Here is a 21,817-nt window from a genome sequence, read left to right as displayed (position 1 = left end):
CTTGTTTCATTATCCTTTTCATTAATCAAATCCCAAATAGAGAAATTATTTAATTTTCTCTCTGGGGTTTTCTAATTTATATCCCTTCTTCATCCAGAAAGGACTTTAAGACAGCTCCAAAAATAAGTATCTTGGAAAACATCCACAATTTAAGAAGAATAATTTGTCAGAGAAACAAATAGGGCTGAAGACAAATGGGGGAATTATTTTCTTAAAGTAGACAACAAATTGCTTGCCATTTTCTATTGAAGACAAGAAGCATCTTCCCAGCAAAGCAGCCTGCAGCCAGCAGTGAGCAGGTCAGCCCCAAACAGTTACTCTCTGGTGGGATTCAGATGCCTCCGATCCAGCCCTCTGGTTACAGAAAGTTCACAAAACCCATTATTTTAGCTACACATGTGCTCAAATCCTCACTAATGCGTTCTGGACACTGCTGGTTTCTAGGCACTTGGTTCCAGGTTAGCGGCTTCACTTGGCTCCATAGAATCGGAGGACACCTTTTGCAGGTGGTGGTGAGCTGGGCCGTGTGTGCCAGAGGGGTGGGGTCTCGGCTGATGGATATGCAAAGAGGGGCCCAGGAGCATAGGGGAGATGCAATGCGCTCAAATGTGCATTGTTTGCTCCTCACTGTTGATGTGATGTTCAGGAAAGAAGCTTTGTTCTATCTCCAGGCCGCCATCTTGAATTTCTTTTAATTGTGGTAAAACATACATAGCATAAAATTTAGCATTTTAAGTGCCTAATTCCGTAAATTTGTGCCCCTGTGCTAGCTTCCAGACACGTGGAAAACAAAAGTATCAAGACTTTCCATGATAAATGGCCACTTTCTCAGTTTTGATGATGTAATCATGGGGCCAAGTGCCAAATGAGCATGTGGTCCTCATGTTAGAACGACAGGGAGAAATAGTCTTTCAAGGTACTCGCGTGTGTCTCTTTCCTTCCTTCCATTGTCTTCTCTTGATTTGTCCTGGTGGTTTTTAATGTGTTCTTTAGTGTTGGCTTAAGTAAAGAAAAATTAAGATCTTAAATTATTACCGTGAATTTTAATGGTCATCTTTATACTGCATAATGCCATTTTAACACAAATATAAAAGCATTTAACTCATATATGGAATCACTGAAATGATACAGTTTTTATTGCGCTAATCCTATCCATGCCTGTACGTATCTCATTCTCTCTAGAACAATGGAAACACTGCAAAAATCAACTCCAACTTTTATTTCATTCTGTGATACAATCTTATTTGACCAACACTCTGTACCTTCAGTTTCTTGCTGGGTGAGGAAGGGCTGAGAGAAAAGGGAGCTATGGGGGCCCCGTCTCTCCCTCCCCTTCTGAGGTGTCATTTGCAGCATACTCGGGTGGCCACCACAGGGACGTAACATGAGTAAGAAAGGGTTGCTTGGTCACTCGCGTTTCTCAGAATTCCACTGCCTACTTTCTGCATTTGAAGTAAGTCTGTTTCCAGCAGGGAGCGTGGCCTCTTGGGGCTGTCAGGACTCGGCTTACTTGGTCCTAGATGTAATTTGCTTACCTTATATTCCCTTTGAATCTTGCTGAATGTCCATGCATGGTAGGCTCACCAGGATCCTATGAGCCAGGGGCCCCTGGGCATCGTCTGTGACTGGGGCAGCAAGGAAAGGAGCAAACACACACCTTGCACCTGTCTTCTGCCGCATGTGTACTCCACTGTCTTCTGGGATTTCATGTACAAAACACAAGTTCGAAGATAAAATTATTTTAAAATTCAAGCTGATGATACCAGAGCACTGGCTACAGAAGAAAAAAAAATGGATGAATTGGACTTCATCAGCATGAAAACCTTGTGTGCTTCAGAGGACATGACTAACACAGCGAAAGGAAACCCCACCTACCGCGTGGGCGAACCTGGAGCGTGTTATGCTGAGAGAAGCCAGTCGCCAAAGGACAGATGTTGATGGACTGCACTTTCACGAAGTACCTGGAGTTGTGAAATTCACTGAGACAGAAAGTACACTGTGCGGAGGGGAGAATGGGAGATGAGTGTTTAAGGTACGAAGCAGAAGTTTGTGGGGATGGGAAAGTTCTGGAGACAGGCAGTAGTGATGATCGCGCAACATGATGAATGCCCTTGGTTTTACGGAATTAGGCACTTAAAATGCTAAATTTTATGCTATGTGTGTTTTACCACAATTGAAAGAAATTCAAGATGGTGGCCTCAGCCCTGCGTGTGGCCCCTCCGAGTACACGCTCCCGAGCACCGCTGGGTCTCGCGCCTGTGAAGCTGGTCCTGCGCTAACTTGTGCTTACAAATGCACAGGGCGATCCTTTCACTGGATGATGAGATCTCTGAGGTCAGGGGCCCTGTCTTACTTCTCTCTCTGACTCTGTGTTGAACGGAAACTCTAAGCTAAATTGGAGCTTGTTCATGATATATTTAAAAAAATGCAGCCTTACGTGCAATTTACATACATTAATATTCATACATTTTATAAGTGTCCAGTTCATTTTGTGTTGACAAATGCATACAGTCATGTAACTGGCACCGAATCACGATGTAGGGCATAGCCACGACCCAGAAAGTTCTCTGGTGCCCTTTATACTCAATACCCTCCGCCAGCTCCATCCCCAGCAGCCACTGATCTGCTTTCTTCCACTTAGCTTTTGCCAGGTCTGGAATGTCTGTAACTGAAATCATGCAGTATGCAGTTTTGTGTGTGTGTGTGTGTGACTCTAGTAAGTTTCCATTACAACTTTTTGCATCTTTTTTTTTTTTTAAAGATTTTTATTTATTTTTTGACAGAGTGAGAGAGGGAACACAAGCAGGGGGAGTGGGAAAGGGAGAAGCAGGCTTCCCACTGAGCAGGGAGCCTGATGTGGGGATCGATCCCAGGACCCTGGGATCATGACCTGAGCCAAAGGCAGATGCTTAACAATGGAGCCACCCAGGCGCCCCAACTTTTTGCATCTTCATTAAATGGATCATGTTCTCTTGGGGCAGCAGAGAGGTGAGGGCTTGGGCCCTGATTCAGGTACTCGTAGATTCTTATCCTAACTCTGCCCCCTTTCTGAATTCTGACTTTGCATGAACTTTTACCTTATCCAGGATCAGTTGCTTCCTATACAAAGTGGAGTTAATAGTAGTCCCCTCCCTTCATCCTTTGCATTTGCAGGGGTTGAACAAAGCAGTGTATGGAGAGTGCTCGGGGCAGAGTTTGGCTCATAGCAATAGCTCAGTAACGCTTAGCTGTTTATCATCCTGTTAACCGATATGCCATCATCAGCAAGAACTCTAAGAATGGCGTTTCCTCATCTCTAGCATGGCAGTATCATGGTACCTTCCTTCTAGTGTTGCCATGGAGATAACAATGCCCATGAAGCATTTCGTATGGTGCCTGGCACGGTGTAAGCACTCTGTCGTGTAGCTGTGGATATTATTCTGTGGATGTTATTCTGGCCATTAAGGACCCTATTCTGCTATTTCTCACTAAGTAAAAGTCATCGCCTTCTCTAATTGCGAGAAGGCGTGAAAGGGCCCCGTTTAGATTGCTCTCTGCCGGTCTAGGTGAAAACCACCTTGCAAACAGCAACCACCAGTGTGAGAGAGTAAGGCCTTTCTCCCAGGGGCCCAGGGGAGGAGCTCCATGTGAACAGGGGAGCCAAAGAACAGGAAATACCCTAGTCCTTTTTGTTTGTTTCTGTTCTTCTGAAAGAAGAAACATGGCAGCAATTGAGTTAAGAGGTGTAGGGTGGACTGGGCAATCGAATCCTCAGAACTTCCTGAGGTGTTCGAGAGTCAGGGTAGCTTCATGGCAGTGGATTCGGAAGTACAGGGAGAGTAGTCAGTAACAGTAAACAATTCCTGGTACAAGAAATGGATTCAGCTTCTGGACTCATGGGCTCACATTTTCAAGTAAGGAGAGAATGTTGCAAATGATAGGAAACATAATAGAACATGCCGAAAGGAATACTTAAGGAATCAGGGGAACTCTACCTCTTTGATATACAAAATAGTTCAGCTAAATTTGACTTTGTAACTGGGTAATTAACGTGCCCGTATTATGGCATTATTTTCCCCCCACGCCTGATGTTTGCAGCGAAATCTCCAGCCAAGTGCTTCGTCATTGCTGTTCTCATTTATACCTGCAGACAGACAGGGGCTGAAGTCACCCTGGTGGGAAAGCGGAGAGTGAACTCTCTGTGGACCACTTCTCATTAGGCAGCCGGGGGAAGCTGGTTTCCATGAGTCTCACAAGAGGAGGAATGATCGAAATCATGCATCCCCCTTACATCCTGATTTGCCTTATTTTCAAACCAGAACCCCACCGACACCACCCTTGACAACAAAAGTGAAGGAGAAGCAAGGAGAAACGGGGGCATCTTTGCTTAGATCCTAACAAGGGAACAATCCCGCCATTTGCAATCAGATAAGGGATATTATCTCCATAATAAAAGGCAATTGAGAATCTAAATGAAAAATCTAATGCTTTTCATACTGATTTATTTTAGATTAGAGAAAGCTAAACCAGATGTAAACATGAAGAGATGAAGCATGAAGAGGGAATCATGGCAGAGTGATAAATCTCAGTTTTGAGTTATAGGTGAAGGGTTGCATTAACCAGAAAATACACTGTTGATCCATAAGCTGCTCTGACATTAATTATTGTTGCAGAAGAGAATTCAGAAGATTGAATACAAACATGCAATGCTGGCAAAGATCAATCATGCATCCAGATTAGCCACGGAGAGTGTATCCCAGCCCCCAAGAGGCTGCGTTAACCCATTGGCACTCCATGCCGGAACCCTCCCTGTGACGTGCTCTCTGCCTTCTAGTGGGATCTCCAACACTGGATGCTGAAAAGAAATGGCCCTCTTTATTTTTTTTTTGGATCCCAACAGTGTCTCCCATCATCCTAAAGAGAAGATCCAACTGTTTGCTCTTCTCTCTTCTTCCCTTTTTCTTCACCTGGTCCCTGTTTTACTTGCTCAGTGCTTTACAAAGCCCTGACCACCCCTACACACTCACACATGCACGCATGCGATGCACACCCATGGACACGATGTATGCACACGCACACACATGTGCTAATATGGGGAATGTTGAGAACATTGTGTTCTAGTTGGAGAGGGTCTTGGCTCTGGCATTTAGTAGCTCTGTGACCTAAGGCAAATTACTGAATGTCTCCATGCTCCAGTGTTCATATCCATAAAATGCAGAGACACTATCTCGTGGGAACTGGATGAGGGGCTAGATATGGAAAACCTGAACTCAGGGACTGGCAAGTTTATTAAATGTCTGTTGTACTAATCCACAATTCTCCATCCAGAACTCTTGGGGCCAAATGTGATTCAACAATGATTTCTTGATTTTATTTCAGCAAGTTACACTGCACAACATTTCTAGTGGGATTTGAGGTAGCATCCTGTAATTAAGCTCATTGATGTTTTTGCAATAAAATGTATGAATATTCACACTAAATGGAATTAATATTATAAATAGCCTCAGGTTAGTTCAGGTAATGTTTGGCTGTCAGATTAGTTTCCTACAAACTCAGAGAGAAAGAAAAACTCTCAGATTTCAGAGCTTTATGGATTTTAGAATTGCAGATAAGGGATTATGGATCCATAGTGAGGACTCAGATATCTTGAAGGGAGAGTCGGTAAACAACAAAAAACAGCAAAAACAATAGTATATTTGCTCATTAGGACCCAACTATTATGGCACAACTTGGGAGGATCAAGTGGGAGAATATGAGAGTTGCTTTGTAAAGTGTTGAGTCTTCTGTAAATGGATGGTTCTAGTATTATTATACCCACGATGTTCAGATCTCTCTAGTGCTCAGCTTCCGGCTCCTGATGGGATTCATCGATCATTTTGTTGTCAATGTTATCAGTGTCCCAGCTCGTGTCAGGCTTGACCACAGAGTTTCTGCTGGTAGTGGTGTTGGTAAGGCTGGACCCTATATGGTAGCAGATGGTGAGGTGGTGCCTAAAGAATGCCAGCCCGAGGACAGGAGGGCTGGTGTAGGTGCCAGAGCCCCGTTTTCTTGTCCATGGGCACTGATGTCTCTCACACTCCCTTGACCTTTGTTTCTTTATAAAATAAGAACTCTACATGTTCTGGCCACTTCTCAGGGACTTTGGAGAGTCAGAAGGAGGTAATGTGTATAAAAGAACTTTGCAAACTGGAATATTCCCTATGACTGCGAGGTGTCATGGTTCTTTTAATGTCCTTGATCCTAATCAGAATGTTCTGTTCTTGATTGCCTCGATTCCAATTTGGTCTCCTTCCACTTGCTTTACTTTAACTGAACATTAAGTACTCACTCTCCTTGTTCAAAAATCACCAAAACTTCCCCGTCACCTAGGAAAGAATACCCAGGTTAGCCTAGCATTCAAGGCTGCCCATGACATGTTGCTTTGGTCTGTAGCTGTGGGGACTGCAGCTCAGACCCTGAACATTGTTGTAATGTTAATGGATGCATTAACACTTGTGCTCTGACCTGCAGAGCTATTCCCTGGTGTTGGATATTTCAGAATCCTCCGATGTTTTGCCATTATGAACCATGCTGCAAAAATGTCTTTGTGAATAGAGCTTTAACTGTATTTTGAATGAGTTGAAAAGCCAAGGATTTTGAGCTTGGAGGGACATAACCAGATTTGCTTTATGGAAACATGGCTGGTGATGAGGTGGAGGCAGGAGGCCGCTGGGCTGAGAATGGGGAGGTTGCGGTGGTCTGGGTAAGTAGGACGGGGGCGCCATGAAGGTGGTGGATAGAGGGAGTTGGAGATGGAATGGAGAGACATTTAGGAAATGTAACCAACAGGTGTTGTGGGTAGACACAGCCACAGGAGTGGGCAGCGAGGGGGCCGCTGGAGAGCACGGTGGGAAGCATTTCAGGGACATAGATCACAGCGGCTCGGTCTAGATTGTGGAAAACTGAGGACTGATGGGAGGTGAGGAAATGGGACAGAGACAGTGTGGCCATCTCCTCCAAGAAGATTTGCTGTGAGTGAGAAGGCGAAGGGAGGAAGGTAATGTATGTGGGAGGGAGGTTTTGTTTTTTTTGGTTTGTTTTGTTGTTTTTTAGAGGGGGGAGTTGGGGGAGAACGAGAGAATTTTAAGCAGGCTTCATGGCTAGCCCTGAGTCCGATGCAGGGTTCCATCTCACAACCCTGAGACATGACCTGAGCTGACGTCAAGAGTCGGACAATTAACCGGCTGAACCACCCAGGTGCCCCTGGTTTTGTTTTTAAGAAAGGTTTGGACATAGTTAGAAATGAGGAAGGCAGAGTTGAAGACTGAGGACAGAACGAGGATCCTTGAGGGGCATGACCTCCAAGAAGACAGAAGGGTAGATTCCAAAGGGCACTGTGCATAACTTAGAGAAGAGGCCTTTCCTTCCTTCCTTCCTTCCTTCCTTCCTTCCTTCCTTCCTTCCTTCCTTCCTTCCTTCCTTCCTTTCTCTCTCTCTCTCTTTCTTTCTTTCTTTCTTTTTCTTTTTCTTTCTTTCTTTCTCTCTCTCTCTCTCTCCCCCTCCCTCCCTCCCTCCCTCCCTTCCTTTCTTTCTTTCATTCTTCCATCCTTTTTTTTCCCAATAAATATTTATTGAGAGCCTACTATATGTCTGGCCCCATACTAGCAGCTAGGAATACATTGGCAAGCAAGACAAAATAATTTTATTCTCAGAGCAGTTGGAATCTAGGGGAGAAGCAGACATCAATTGTAGATTCACATGAATCCATGTAGATTTTACAGTCCAAGGTGAATGTGCTGAAGGAAAGGAGTGTTTCTAAAATCTTACAAAGCAGGAACTTGGTTTTGAGATGGGTGTCTGCAGATACTCCCATGATCAGGTCACATGAGCCAAGATCCAGAAGAAGACCAGGGAAACAACATGCTTTGCAGCTGAAACAGCATGTGCAAAGGCCATGTGGTCAGGGAGAGAATTTGTATTCAAGGGGCTGAGGGAAACTCTTACAGAGTGTGTGGTCTAGAGAGAGGTGTCTGGTGATGCCACAGAGATTCCCTAATATAGACCACACAGGGCGCTCTTGTTACTTTGTCCTCAGGACAAAAAAGTGTTGCTGTTCTATAGGAAGGGAGTACAATGAGCAACCAGTAGAAAGGACAGTCAAAGCCAAGTCTTCCCAGGATGTCACTATTGGATTGAGACCTGGGTTGATGACAGAGATTCCTGAATCACCCTGTCATTGGGAATTCTTGGATCAGTGGTGCCGAGAGCCTGTACAAAAGGGTTCCAGGCTTTGAAGATGCAGAGGGCTGTGGGGCCTAGTCAGCTTGCCATCCACTGCCAGTTGCTGGGTCCCCAGAGAGAGAGGAACAATCCTCAGTCCAAACCAGGGCACTTCAGTATTTGTCACTTCACTGTGGGGCTGGGGCTCTTGACTAGGACTGCGTGGTCCATCAGGACTTGCTGGGTAAAAATTAATTGTGTGTTGTCATGTCCCAGGGTAATTAACTTGCTAAATTTGATAGCGTTATTTTAAAAAATAGGCATAAATATCTTTCTTAAAAGAGCCAGACGAGACAACAGTCCAGGAAATGGGAAGCTTAAATTCTTTGCTCAGCCAGAGGCATCTTCTGTACATCTGTTCCCCCTTCTCCCAAGACAGGTTCCAGATCCACCTGCTTGGTCGTGTTGAAGCAAAAGGGAGATAACTTGCTTCTTCCGCTCAATTTGCGATTTAAATAATTTCTCATCCCGACGTCTAATGTTGTTGCACTTTTATTTCCTTTCTGAAAACTTTTCATGTGTTATCCAGTATTCCCTATGCCACGTCCATTGTAAGAATTCCTAGTTTGTGTCGCTCATAGACAACGACAGAGTTGGGCCCAGAGCAGAGAAGCCCAGGGAGTGGCAGAAAACAGTGTATGACTCCCCACATATTAGCCCTGCCCTGCTCTGGGTCCCACCCACTTTTCTCTGTCCCTGGATTGGTTGCCCAGATGCTGGGGATGAGAATGGCCAACATGGGAACTGTCCATTGTAAAACTTAACTCAGCCTGGGACTAAGAAGTTAACTGAGGTTTAGAATTGGAGGCTGGCTTTGCCCCTTCCAATCATGCTGAGCTTACAGCAGAGGGTTGGAAAAGTTACTCTTCAGTTTTAGGGGAGAGTCATGGGGTAAGCGAGGGTTGGCAGGCGTGGGGCAGACCCAGGGTGGAACGAGGTGCTCTGGAGTCTGATTATAAATTGAGAAATCCAAACCAGAAGTCTCACCCACAGCCAACTGCTTTCAGAATAAACATACAAAACAAACCTTAGCCTTTTGCTGGAGAAAGTCAGCCTCATAATCATACTTGCAGACAGCAGAACACTTCTGTATATATTAATCTTATTTTCGTTGGGGCTTGAAGGCTAATTCCTGAAATTTGATTGCTTGTGGTTAATCAATGTATCAATATTTATTGAATGTCCAATTTTAGCTCAACACCCATTCAGCATTGTGATGGGATGGAGAAGAAATATTAGATGTGGTTCTTTGCTCTACTAGCAAAATCCATGTTAGCTGATTATGGTTTTTTCTCCCTCCCCTCCTCCTCCTTGTGCATTTTGAAATCATCAGAAGCCTACCCTTTATTCATTTGTAGAGTTAACCCAGGAGAAAATGGAAATAAGTCTTCATTAAAACCTGTAGTTCTTTCTTGGGAGATTGGAGAGATTCTAGAGACGTTTCTGGATTCCTTAAAAATAATAATACACATTATTGAAGATTATATATCTGGCAAATAAAACTATAAAACTGGGAAGGTTTCTGTTTATCTTCCAGATCCACAGTCGGCTCTTCTCGTCCCCCAAAGATCATTCTGCTTGGGAAAGAAATGAAGGTCTTTCAAACACAGGTAAAGAGCTGGGCTCTGACCGGGTGACATTCCTGGTCAAGCCTTTATTTACTCTCTCTCCTTTATTTTTATTAATAATGAAATGTGCTTTGGAGACTCATCTCCCCCCAACCTCAAGATGATAGCTCAGAGGCTCTGACAAGATTTGAAGCTGATTTGAATTTCTAAACACCTAGGCTTTTAGGTTGGCAGTCTCTGAAAAAGCAAACAATGCAGAAGAAATATTGGTTACCTCAGGTAGTGCATTCAGGACCCAAGATTACTGCAGATTGCGGGGGTTCAGGCCAGCGGGGTGCAGGGTTCCGCCAGGAATGAGTAATGGGTCAAATATGGAATATTCTCGCAACAGAACAGGCTCAATTTAATTAAGATAGGCATGGTATCTGTGCATTCATAAATTATTTGTCGGGAAGCTTCATTCACAGCCCCTGCACTGCACCAACACCAGTGAGGTGGTTACAGTTCATAACTTTTGTTAAGTTTGTTAACATAGGTGGTGTGGAAACAAGCTTGTTTTTCGCCCATCCGGAAGAGGAATCAGATGGGTTTAGGTCCCATTTTCTGATGGTACTGTAAAAAATCTGAGGTTAATACAGTATTTCAATTCAGAGACTCTAGCAAAATGTAAAAGCATGTTGTCATGTAGCAAATTTTATTTTTCATCCTCATCTTAATTTTAATTTGTAAACGTGGCAGATGACTTGGTATCTATGAAACATATGTATGTGTACGTGTGTATGCTTGTGTGTGTGTGTGATTATACACGTGTATAACTTCTCTCTGCCTTACCCCTTACCGCCTGCACATATCAAAGGTATCAGGGACCTGAGTTCCTCTCCATAACGGACACAGTCAACCCAAGACAAATATATTATTTGAAAGAAGCTTTCCTAGTTAATCCTTTCTGGAGCCACAAAGCATGGTTTATAGCTTATTCTTTAACAGTGCCAGATATTTAGTTTGGATCCTTTAAAAACCTAGCCTGGAAATTGCTGGTGGTGAGAACATGAATCCGTGGGCAGGTGCTTCGGGTGGCTTGAACGGCAGGCTCATGAAGCAGGTCTGGCCACCCACACCCCACACGGGGTTTGGGGACATTGAGAAGCATGCCATGTTTTCCTCAGAGCACTTGAGGTAGCGGTGAGCGCAGTCTGGCCCTGGTGACCTCGATGTGGGCATGTCAGTCTGCTTTTCCCTAGGACGAGCTTAGCTCAAAATGGGCCTGATCAGGCACTTCGGCAGTGGATGCCTGCTCGCAAGGTACTTAGCCGCTTAATGACTTAGAAACCTAGCACATGCTGGTCCAGAGGCCACAGGTTAATGGTCCAGGCTGCAGGGAATGTGCCCAAGCAAGCCTGGGCAAGGAGGAGAGGAGATACAGATATTCTGACTTTCTCCCTCCCTCTCTCCCTTCCCTTCCCTTCCCTCCCCTCCCCTCCCCTCCCCTCCCCTCCCCTCCATTCCCTTCCCTCCCCTTCCGTTCCCTCCTTTCTTTTTAAATCTGTATTTTCTAAGTTCTGATTATAGAAAGATACTTTAGAGGTTGTATTAATCCTTGGGCATTCTCTTAGAAGGCAGGCATTCATAAGGCTGGGTAAAAAGGGTAAGGCAGATTTTATTCAGGGAGACCCCTACATGGGGTCTTCGAGGAGGAAAGAGTCTGGGCTCCACTTTGAATATAAGGAAGAGTAGGAATTCACCACCAAGGAGCAGGGTGGGGGTCAGTGGATTGAAAATGTCTAAGAGGTAAGGGGGATTTTGGCTAAGTTGGCTGGACAGGTGGGGGATGAGGAATTTGATCAGATATCAAGGGTGGGGGATTTTTTCTAGATGGAACAAGCAGGATTCTTTCTAAAACTGGACTAAATGGGCCAAGGATAGAACCCAAGGGTGAGGCCTTGTCACATCGAGTTCTCAGAGAAGCCTGACTCTGGGTTGATCAACGAGAGTCTCTGTCAGAGTCAGGACATAAGTGGGCTCCATGCTTACCCAGCTGGCCGATGCTCTGAGGGGCCATCCAGGCTCTCTGCGTCTTCCTGCAAGGTCATTCCCATCTGTTCAAGAGAAATGACACTGTTAACTGGTCTAAAATGGCAAGACTTGGGAGCTACCGCAGTAGAGGAGGGAAACCCCAGTGGAGAACTGAGCTCAACTCTGAAGGCAGCCAGGGCAGCCCGGGATCTGTAAGCAGCGGTGATGGAAGACTCAGTGCCTACAATATTACCAGGACAAACTTGATTAGATGTCAAGGGTAGGGGAAAGTCTCTTTTAACTGGCTCAGCAGGATTCTCTCTAAATATGCCCTCAATAGGATTCTTTGCTAAAACTGGGCTTGACAGGCCACCAACGGCTCAGAGGAGCCTGACTAATGTTAGGTCAAGGAGGGTGCAGGGACACATCTGTTCTCTGAAAACTGGCCCGAGCAGCCACCCGTACCCTGGGGGCTCTCTCTGGTCTGGTTTGCTGGCTCAGGGCGGAGTAGGAGTTTGGTTTGGGAGTGAGACTCCCTGCCCCACAGTCCTGAGGAGGGCCCGGCACAAGGGGGAAACCTTTATCGGTCCTCTCCGTGGCCTTAGGGGACCCAGAAAGCAGAGTTTTAGAGCAAACTCGGTGTCACAAGGACTAGAAACACACAAAAGGGAAACCATTGTAAGGAAACCAGTGAACTTCATGGAAAGTTGCACCATCAGGTTGCAAAAAGCACAGGAACCAAGGGGACTCTGTGGGCTCTGGCAGCAAGAATGTGTGGGCCCTCGCCTAGAGCTACCATAACAGGGTTCGATGGCTGAGGTCCACTACTTGTGTCTGTCAGGTCACCTTCTCAGGCCCTGTCCTAATTCATTCATCTCAGGTCAGGAAGCAAGGTTAAATACTAGAAACGTAGCTTCTGAGGATCTAATCCTGTGTGTACCTGGCAGGGCAATTCTTCCAGAAAGAGTCCACTGGCCAGGCAGATGTCATCTCATAGAATCTCACGTTTGGGAGGGGCCAGAGGGTCATTTTGTCCAGTTTCTCCCTGATGTCTGAAGCCCCTACTCATTCCCAGGCAAAAGTGGGGAAGCCTCTTTGAGTAGGCGGAACACATACAGCCCCACGGACGGGGGGCTCACCCTCTGAAGGTAGCTCATGACATGCTCCCACAGCTGGAACTTTTAGAAACCCTTTGGATTGTGTTGAGCCAAAATAAAATAAGTTATTTATTTGTTTTTAATCTGTATTGAGAAGGCAAAGAGGACTCAGTAAATATTGAGTTGCTAGAATGCATGACCTGATCCACATTCTAGGAAGACTCCTCCATGTGCTCTTTCAGGCAGGAGATGATGTGGGTTTCGTCTAGGGCAGGAGTGGGCATGTTGGAGTCATTAGAGCACTGGGTGATGACCGAATTTTTTGCAGTAAAGGGGAAGTTTAGGATGTTTCTGGGCAGACAGTGCTGCCATTCGTGGGGTAGGGAATTCAGGGTCCAGGAGATTCACAGAGTAGGGGGGCGCTAGTGGGAGTATCCTGAATTTGTGGGCTTGGAACCCTCTACCTGTGAGAGGCCACCTGCCTTAGATGTCCAGGAAGCATCCGGCAGTTTGGTGTTGAGATCGGAAGACAGGTTAGGGTTGTAGATCTCAATATGACCATCATTTACAGAAGGTGTGTGAGAAGCCATGAGAACAGCTGAGATTAATGCAAAAGGAACTCTATGAGCTGGCTGGCAAGAGGATGAGGCTGCAAAACCTAAGGAGCCCATGCGTGTGGGGTGGCGGCTGGGGGGGTGGCAGCTGGGGACGGGGAAGAAGAGCGCTGTCCTGGGAACCACAAACCTGGCGTCAGGGTTTTGTTTTCTAAGGTGGGGTATTTAGTGCTTTTGACTTTGTCCTCACTTAGCTCTTTATCTTTAGAAACGTCTTTCCACTTGCTCGGGTCTTACTTTGCTCTCAGATAACAGTGGTTTAGGATGCCCCATCTCTGCTGGCTGCTCTAGAACTCAGCAATGTGGGTGGTAAGCCTCTGTTGCAGAAGCGAGATCAGGGGCGTATTTGGTGCAAACAGGGTTCAAGTGCTCATGCACGAAATCAGAAATGAACATCGTCTCCGGATTTTCATTTTTGCTTCCTTCGCCTACACGCTGCAACTATCCACTGCCTCTGTCACTGGAAATTCCAAGACTGGGAAGGGCAGGGAGCTGATTTTTTATGGTAAAATCATCCCTGTTGGCAAGACCTTCGACATCCAGTTGGCCTGTGTGAAACCTCAGTTTACAGTGATTAATAGGATCCGAACACTAAGAGAGAAACTGTTTCTGCCCAAACTCACATCTGTTTTCAAAGTCAGTGGAAGGTAGGAAGTCGCTTTGAAATTTCCATTCTGTGTGTTACAAAAAGATTCCTTTCACTGTTTCCCCATCACTGTGCTACCTGTCTGCAGACAAGACTGCTGAATCTGAGGATTTAGCAATGGTGGGGAGGGTCACGTGCTTAGTTAAGCCGTTTCTGGGGACATCAGTTACGGGAAATGTATGGAAAAGTAATTGATGAAGGGACACCTGGAATTTTTAATTACTAATTCACTTGGCTTAGGAAGGAAGGTGGGACAGAATAAAATTTTCTCCCTCCTGATCAATTAAGCCCGACCTTTACAACTGGCAGTTTTTAAAGGATGTGTCTTTGATTGATGAGTGGGATGAAGTAATTATATTTCACTTAAAACTTGAGGGTCATTGCTTCTCTACTCCAGCTTTTATAAGAGCAGTGATTTGCTACCTTCGTAACCGTACTTTTCAGTTTCATTAGTACTGAGTCAAAAAGTTAACTGCCCCTACGCAACACATACCCTTGACCATCCCTCAAGGAAGGATTGGTCTGTTACCCCTTAAAAACCACCGAGATGGATGTGAGTTGTATTCCGTTTCTCTTCTGCAATCTGTAATGGCAATTTCTCTATGAACAAGGTCCAGCAGGGCCACCATATTTATCTGTTTTCCCTGAAAAACCATGTTTTTATTCAGGCTCTAATTGTTGAGGCAGAAACATGTGGATTCGTCTTTATACAGGAGCCATTTTGATCAGGCTGTATTGCCATCTGGCTCGTTCTCACAGATCCCTCTTCCTGCCTGTGAGGAGAAGTCATCTATGGAACAGTGAATAAGAGTAGCTTTAATCAATGCAACTTCTCTGCTTAAAAATCACACCAGACCTCGGAGGGCAAAGTGTTTGGTGCCATTCCACATCCGACTCTACGCTTGCCCATCACTCTCCTTGCCCATGAGGATGCTCCCGAAACCACCTTCTATATATTTCGGGTGTGAAAATTCTTTTGTCCAGTGCATTCCCTGATGCAACCAGCCCGTCCTTGGTGCTTCAGGCTTTGTTTGTCCCACAATTAGAGTCCATCCTGCATTGATTGCCTTGCTTCCCTTGTAGACTTGTCTCTTCCCTTGTAGACTTTTCTCTTCAAGACTGTTGGCTTGGAGGGCAGGGACCTTGTCTCACTCAGCTCTATGTTCCCAAGGTCAGGGACCAGGGCATGGAAGTTCTTCACTGGCTTACACAGGATTGTTTATCTGAAGGAATCACGTGGAGCCTAATTCTACATCCAGACACCTTACCTGACTCTCCCAGGCAAGCCTACAGAGCAGGCTGGGAACTGGGTCATGTGACAGTAGTTGAGAGCCTGTCAGGGAAAGCAACTGCCTTTGGGTTTTTCTAAGACTCTTACAAGTGCTTTTCTGTCCTGTTACTCAGCTTCCTTTGTTGAGGGGGATGGAGGCCCCCACCCAAGTGGCTCCTCTGGAGTCTGCTTGGTACCTACTCTGCCTGGGGTCCAGGTGGGAAAAGGCAGCATAACTTTTCTGACCACCTGAGAAGAAAGAACATTTATTCCTGCTTTCTGCACAAGATGAAAGGGACACGTTCGGGCCTGTTAGGCCTACTTGTGTACAACATTATTGGAAAGAAAAGAGACCAAATCGCTTTGTCACAGGGGCATGTGACAGTTCCCTGCTTGCTCTCTGATGGATAACCATTATGCTCCTGTCCCTTCCCGAATTCTGCCCAGTGGCCGCCTGGGTTTTGACCCTCTGTTTTGTTGCGATCACTTATACCTAGTGCAATAAGCAACGCTCCCCCCCGATACGAATTTCTGCCTCTAGCTGTATCTTTCCCCATCACCTGGTACATAATCTAATTTTAAAAATAATTGGTAAAATAAGGTACTGAGCAAAGAGCTCAGCTGAAGATTTGCCAGTCTGTGTAGCTCTGTGTCAGAAAGACGTGCATCCAGCCACATATAACTGCATCCTCTCCAAGGCATGGAAGCTTAGTCATCGCCTCTTGTGTACTGAGGAACAAAAGGAGCTCATCTAGAAGTGTGGCAGTCAGCTGCTGCAGTAGACGTGAGGTACTGGTAGGGGTCCATGCGGGCCACTGTGTCTTATGCTTAGGAGAGCGAGGAGAACTACCCATCATGTCCATTCATCTTCCTGGGAGCATATGAGCCCTCCTCCATTACCGTGGCTGCCAGAGCAAAGCATCTTCGGGCACCAGGATTTTGACCTGAACAAAGGACCGGGTCTAAGAGACAGGCATCCAGCATTGTTTTTGCTGGAAAGGAGCATCTGTTGGTGAAATGGCATTCAGAAGCCCGAGTCCAATGGCTGAGCAGCAATCCCATGCTATCCAGCACAGAGACGAGATTTTACTGAAATCGCAGTGCAAGGCAAGGGGCTCTGCTCTAGCAACAGTTTCTGAGTGGGAGAGGGCGTCTGAGTCCTCCACGGAACCTGAAACAGAAACAGGTCTCCAGAATCCAGCCAGACTTGCGGCATCAGGGTCTATGGGTGTGAAGCCCAAGAAGCTGTCACAAGCATCCCTTGTGAAAACCACCACTGGGGGTCTTTTGGGGTTTGCTGTGTTTTAAAGAAATAAACATGATTATCATTCCTTGACCTCCAAGAGTTATTCAGCAGAAAGCTCTTCTACAGAGGACTCTTTGAATTGCCTCTTCTTCATCCTGTGGGTCACGGAGGGGTTCCCGCCCCCGGGTGCTGGGGGTGGCCAGGCACAATACCTGACACAGGGCAAGTGAATCAGTGGCAGTTAATGAGTCACAGACACCTCCTAGCCCTGGGGAGGAGCATACCACCCGTCCCCTGCAGGGCCACACGAGGCTTGCATTCCAGAACAAAGTGAACAAGTTCAGGCTTTGTACTATCAAGGGGGTGGGGTGACCGCTGCCTCCTGTGGGAGGGTGTAATAGGATTGTTTGAGTATTTCCGTGAGTTGGAAGGGAAATGAAGCTACGGCTCAGGGACAAGCAGGAGCTGCTCCTCTCCCTGTGATAAGGAGGGTTATTTGGCTGGGGGGTCTTCCCTGGGGGAGCAGGGCTGGAAGGGGAATTTGCAGCTTGGCCAGATGAAGCCTTCTTAGTTGCACCAGATGTCAAAACAGCACACAATATGGGGTCTTAATTGTAGGCCTTACACCGTGAGGGCCTGGCATGGAGAGAGCAAAGGTGTGGACGACAGGGCAGAATGACATGGTCTGGGATCTGGGGGGGTTAACACACCTGCTGGGGCAAGGAGGACAGAGAGAGAGCTTGGACTCAGCTTCTGAGAGCATGGTGAGAGCCAGGTGTGGACACCAAGCAGGCATGAGGTCAGTGTCAGGGACATGCAGCTAGAGGACACAGTGTCCTCAGATGGAGGAGGTACATCTTGGTGCCTGGGAATGTAGGGTGGGGGCCACATGGAGGGAGAAACTGTGGCTGGATCTGACTCAGGATAGGTCCTGCCCAGAGTGCCTAAGATCCTACCATCAGGTACAGGAATCAGGTGCAAGCCAGGAACTTGTTCCCCAGCAAGGCAGAAACCCAAGTTCTACACTGGGTTCAAGTTGGGCACAAGAAGCAATGAAACCCTAATATCTCTCTAAGCTAAGGTTGCTGTCCCATCTCAGGAATGGTGCCACCACCCATGTGGCTGGTCAAGCTGGAGACCGAGGAGTCTTTCTGCCTCTCCCACACCCCGTGTCCAATCCATGACCACGTCCGTCTGATTTACCTCCTAGTCGTCTCTGAGACCCATCCCTGCTGCCATGTTGGCCTGGACAGCTGCAATCATCTGGGCTTTCTCTGTCTAGTCTCTGCTTACAGCCAGAATGAGCTGTGTGGGCCCTGCCGTTCCCTCCTTTAAAATCCTTCCGTGCCCTTCAGTTGCTCATAAAGGCAATTCTTACTAGGGTCTGAGAGGCCCTGGGGGTACCAGTCCCTGAGCTCCCTCTCTCCCTCTCCCTCCCTCTCTCTCTCTTCCACCCCTGTTCTCCATGTGCCTCAGCTGTGGGGCCCCTGTACAAGCTGATCTCTTTGCTTGAACCTTGCTGCCTGTTCCCTTCCCCCTAAGTCACCTTGACTACAGAGCCTCACCCATATATCCTAGGGAAGCATCCCTGATCTCAAGACCAATCCCACTTCAGGCCCCTGGAGTCCACCTTCCTCTTCTTTGCTGCCCTTGTGACAATCATTTATGTTGATTTGTACTTGGGAAACACCTGCTCCCCCATCCAGACTATGAGCTGCGCAGGAGCTTGGATTTAGCTTGCCAGCCCCCTACCAGGCTAGGTGCGCCATGAACTGTTGGCAGAATGAGCCGGTTGGGTGCAGGAAGGAGCTAAGTCCCCTGTGGCACCTGGAGAGTCATGGGGACGGGGAAGCAGGCACATCACTGGGGCTGACTTCAGAAGGACTTTAAGAGGACACCCTGGGACACTGTGTGTGTCCCTTTCTGCCCTGTCTTCTTCCTCCTCTCTGAATTGGTACGATGCTCCCTTCCAACCTCGGGCTTCTCAGTCTCCTTCCTCAGACTTCACCAGTCTCTCTCCTTGTGGAATCACCTGCCCAGAGCCCCGGGCCCCAGGCCTGACACATGATTACTGGTGTGATTTTCAGCTGCTTTAAGTTAAAGAGGCTCATCTGTTTCTGTTTCCTTACTGTTAGTTGTATGTCCAGAGCCCCCGAGAGAAAAAGAACATTTACAAATAATTGCCAAAGTCCCACACTCCTTCCAAAGTTTGATGTCACTGGGGAGAGGCTGCAAATAAAGGCAACCCTCGCCCCCAACTCCGTGGGCCCTGCTGCACCGAGTGCTGCGTGTTTTGGTGAAATACTCTCAATAGGTGTAGAGGGAACAGACTTGGTTAAGAGCTGAGGTGTTATATTTTTGAGTAGCTTTGTGCCCAGCTGGCCATCTAAAGAAAAAAGTGTATAAACAAAGGCAGCACAAATCGAAAGTGACACATGGAATTAAACGTAGTTTTGAGGCTTATCGTGTTATGGAATATAATGGTCACGTTAGCGTCCGGCTTTGCTGCGTGAGAGGAGAATTTCTCTGGTGCCTGTGCCGTGGCTGAGCCCAGGGGGCGAGGATGCCGAGTGAAGTGCCTCCCGAACAGAGCAACACCGTCTGCCCCCATCGCCTGTTTTACCTCTTGGTAGGTATACTGGTGCTGGCCATAAGATTGTTCTTGCAAAGTGTCTGCTTTTGAACAAAGTATCTCCCGACTTGCTTCCTCCTCTCCTGCCCTCCTGCGAGTGGTCTTTCTCTCTTCCTGGGTGTGGGTGCAGGTGGCCAGCGCCCCTCAGGGCTGGTGGTACCGGGCCTGGCTGAGAGGGAGCTCGCAGTCAGAGGTTGCAACTGCTAGAAGAAGAAGATCAGGGCCACCACCCCTTTCCAGCTTCCAGGGGAGTGCAAAGACGTCGTGTTTCCTGGTAAAAACAGCATTTCTGTGTTCGAGCGATTTGACTAGTAAGATCTGGCTTCTGTGTTCACAGATGCTCGTGTTCCCGGACGGGCCTCAGCTTCGTGTCACGTGCCTACTGTGGGCCCAGGAGGAGACCTTATGTTTATAAAACCTTCTGGAACATTTCCGCCCTCGGCTGGCATTTGACAATGTGGCCGCCTGACCTCTGGGCTGAGGAGAGAGCTCCTGAATCTTATTTTAAGAGCTTCAGCGGAGAACTTTCTGTTCTTCCCAAACTACCTTGACCACAGAGGGCTGAGTTTCCTTAAAGCTGCTCAAGTTATTTTTAAATGGAACTCTTTCTTAAAATGGAGCCTTGTGGGAAGCCAGTTTGGGTAGGGGACAGAGCAGAGGGGCCCTGGCTGCAGGGGCCCTGTCCCCCTGCGGGGGTGGGGGGTGCTCTGCAGGTCCAGCCGGGCTGCCCGCTGCGGAGCAGGATTTGAAAACCACCCTCCGCAGGACGGGGGGGTCAGCGGGGAGTGAACAGAGCATTTTAATACAAATTGATTGCTTTCTCTTTGAACGTGGAGACTTCCCATCGTTAACCCAGAGCCCCGTGGAATAAGCATTATCACCGTGGGCAGTCCATTTCCACCTAGAGACCTCCCCTGCATCTGTATCGATTGGCCGTCATGTTCCTAAATCCTGCTTCGTTTAGGGCTCTCCTGATTGTGCTCATCTTGGGACCTTTGAGCTGCAGCTGACAGGTTCTGCAGGTGGAGGGCTGGTCCTGCGAAGAGAGAAGGGGTGGGAATGTGCCCTGGGTTTCAACTGGAAGATGGGATGTAGCAGAGTCTATAATAGGACCATGCTTTTAAAATTCCCTTCCCTTTCCGGTATTAAATGGCTTTGCTTTAATGACCCTCAGCTCATAGTTTCTTTCAGATCCTTCATGCTGGCCCTGGCGGGACTCCAGCTACTTACTCAGCTCTGAATGTGGCTTTTCCCTTATGCCTTGCGTGTGCTTCGGTTTGATTTGTTCTTTTTATGGCACTTAGGAGACAGTCTCTGGTGGTGATTAAACACGGAGACTGTCAGCCTGTCTAGGGGGCCGAGCTCATTCCTGGACACCTCTGGAAACAGGCAGGGCTGGGGTCAGGGGCCTCAAGCTTCCAGAAAGCTGTGCCACGTGATGGCATTGAGGAACACGGTCTCTGAGCGCGGGGTGTCTGAGCATTAATTACAGTTTGGTTCAGAAGAGAATGTTCCCACCCTCAGAGACAAGATCGGAGTCAGTGGCCAACTTTGTCCCTGTCCTCGGCCATCTTGGAAGGCCACCCCGAGGATGGATCAGGCTACACCCCGGCCTGTGCTTCTGAACACTTTGCAGGTGTGTGCAGACTTCCCTGCCCTGTGTTCTGCTTCATCTCAGGCAGACACTGCCATACTTTCCCTAGGGAATCTCCTGGCAATTTGCAGAAGGTCCTACATCTTCTCTCCTATAACATATCCTGTCCATCAGCAAAATTCCTTATGGGTCCTCATGGGTCTCATGGGTCTCTGGGCAATTACTGGGGAGATGATGGAAAATGCCTGCAGAGCTGGGATGCTGTGTCTTCCCAGGAGGGTTTTATCATGTGGGTGGCAGTGGTGGGGGCAACATCCAGATGTTGACAGCAGGTCCTGAGTCAGACAAAGCTCCATGTAGTTCCAGAAATGCCGATTTGTCAGAGAACCTGGAGGGAGATTCAGACATCCATTGCCACGGAAGTGCCAAAAAACACATCGTCTCCAAGACTCAGGGGCTCATAGAAGCATAAACATTTCTTCGGCTCTTAAAGCACAGGTTGGTAATTTTGGCTCCTGGTTCTTGTCTTTGGCTTTGGTCTCACCTGAGCCTGCTTGTGTGGTGGAGACTGTCAGCTGGGGTGATGGCTCCACGTGGTCAAGCAGGGTGCTTGGGAATGCTCCCAAGGTGGAGGCAGGGGGCAAGAGCAGAAACAGAAGTGCAGAAACATGTCTTCAGGCCAAAGCAAGTGCAATGACAAAACTCAGAATCTGGAGGTGAGAGCTAGACCTCACCTCTGAAAAGTGGGTTATGGAGGGTGCAGGGAATTGGAACTCTTAATGCCATCTGTCTACCAACAATGCATCTAGCAACCTAGCAATCTAGCATCCATCAACCAACGATGCATCTAGTAACCTAGCAACCTAGCATCCATCTACCAACGATGCATCTAGCAACCT

At 47.4% G+C, this 21,817-nt stretch overlaps 1 protein-coding gene across 2 annotated transcripts in view; it reads left to right on the top strand.

Annotated features, from left to right (window-relative positions):
* The window catches only part of CUNH10orf90 (chromosome unknown C10orf90 homolog), a 215,615-nt gene that overhangs the window by 9,071 nt on the left and 184,727 nt on the right, over positions 1 to 21,817 (top strand). For both annotated transcript variants that reach the window (XM_034986012.1, XM_034985990.1), the window contains exon 2: positions 9,776 to 9,848. In XM_034986012.1, the coding sequence (XP_034841903.1) occupies positions 9,776 to 9,848 (73 nt within the window). The remainder of the gene's footprint in view (positions 1 to 9,775; positions 9,849 to 21,817) is intronic.

Source organism: Mirounga leonina, unplaced genomic scaffold (genome assembly GCF_011800145.1).
Source record: "Mirounga leonina isolate KUSES-001 unplaced genomic scaffold, KU_Mleo_1.0 Mir_114, whole genome shotgun sequence".
NCBI lineage: Eukaryota > Metazoa > Chordata > Mammalia > Carnivora > Phocidae > Mirounga > Mirounga leonina.
The sequence above is the reverse complement of the archived record's forward strand: the minus strand, read 5'-3'. Positions and strand labels throughout refer to the sequence as shown.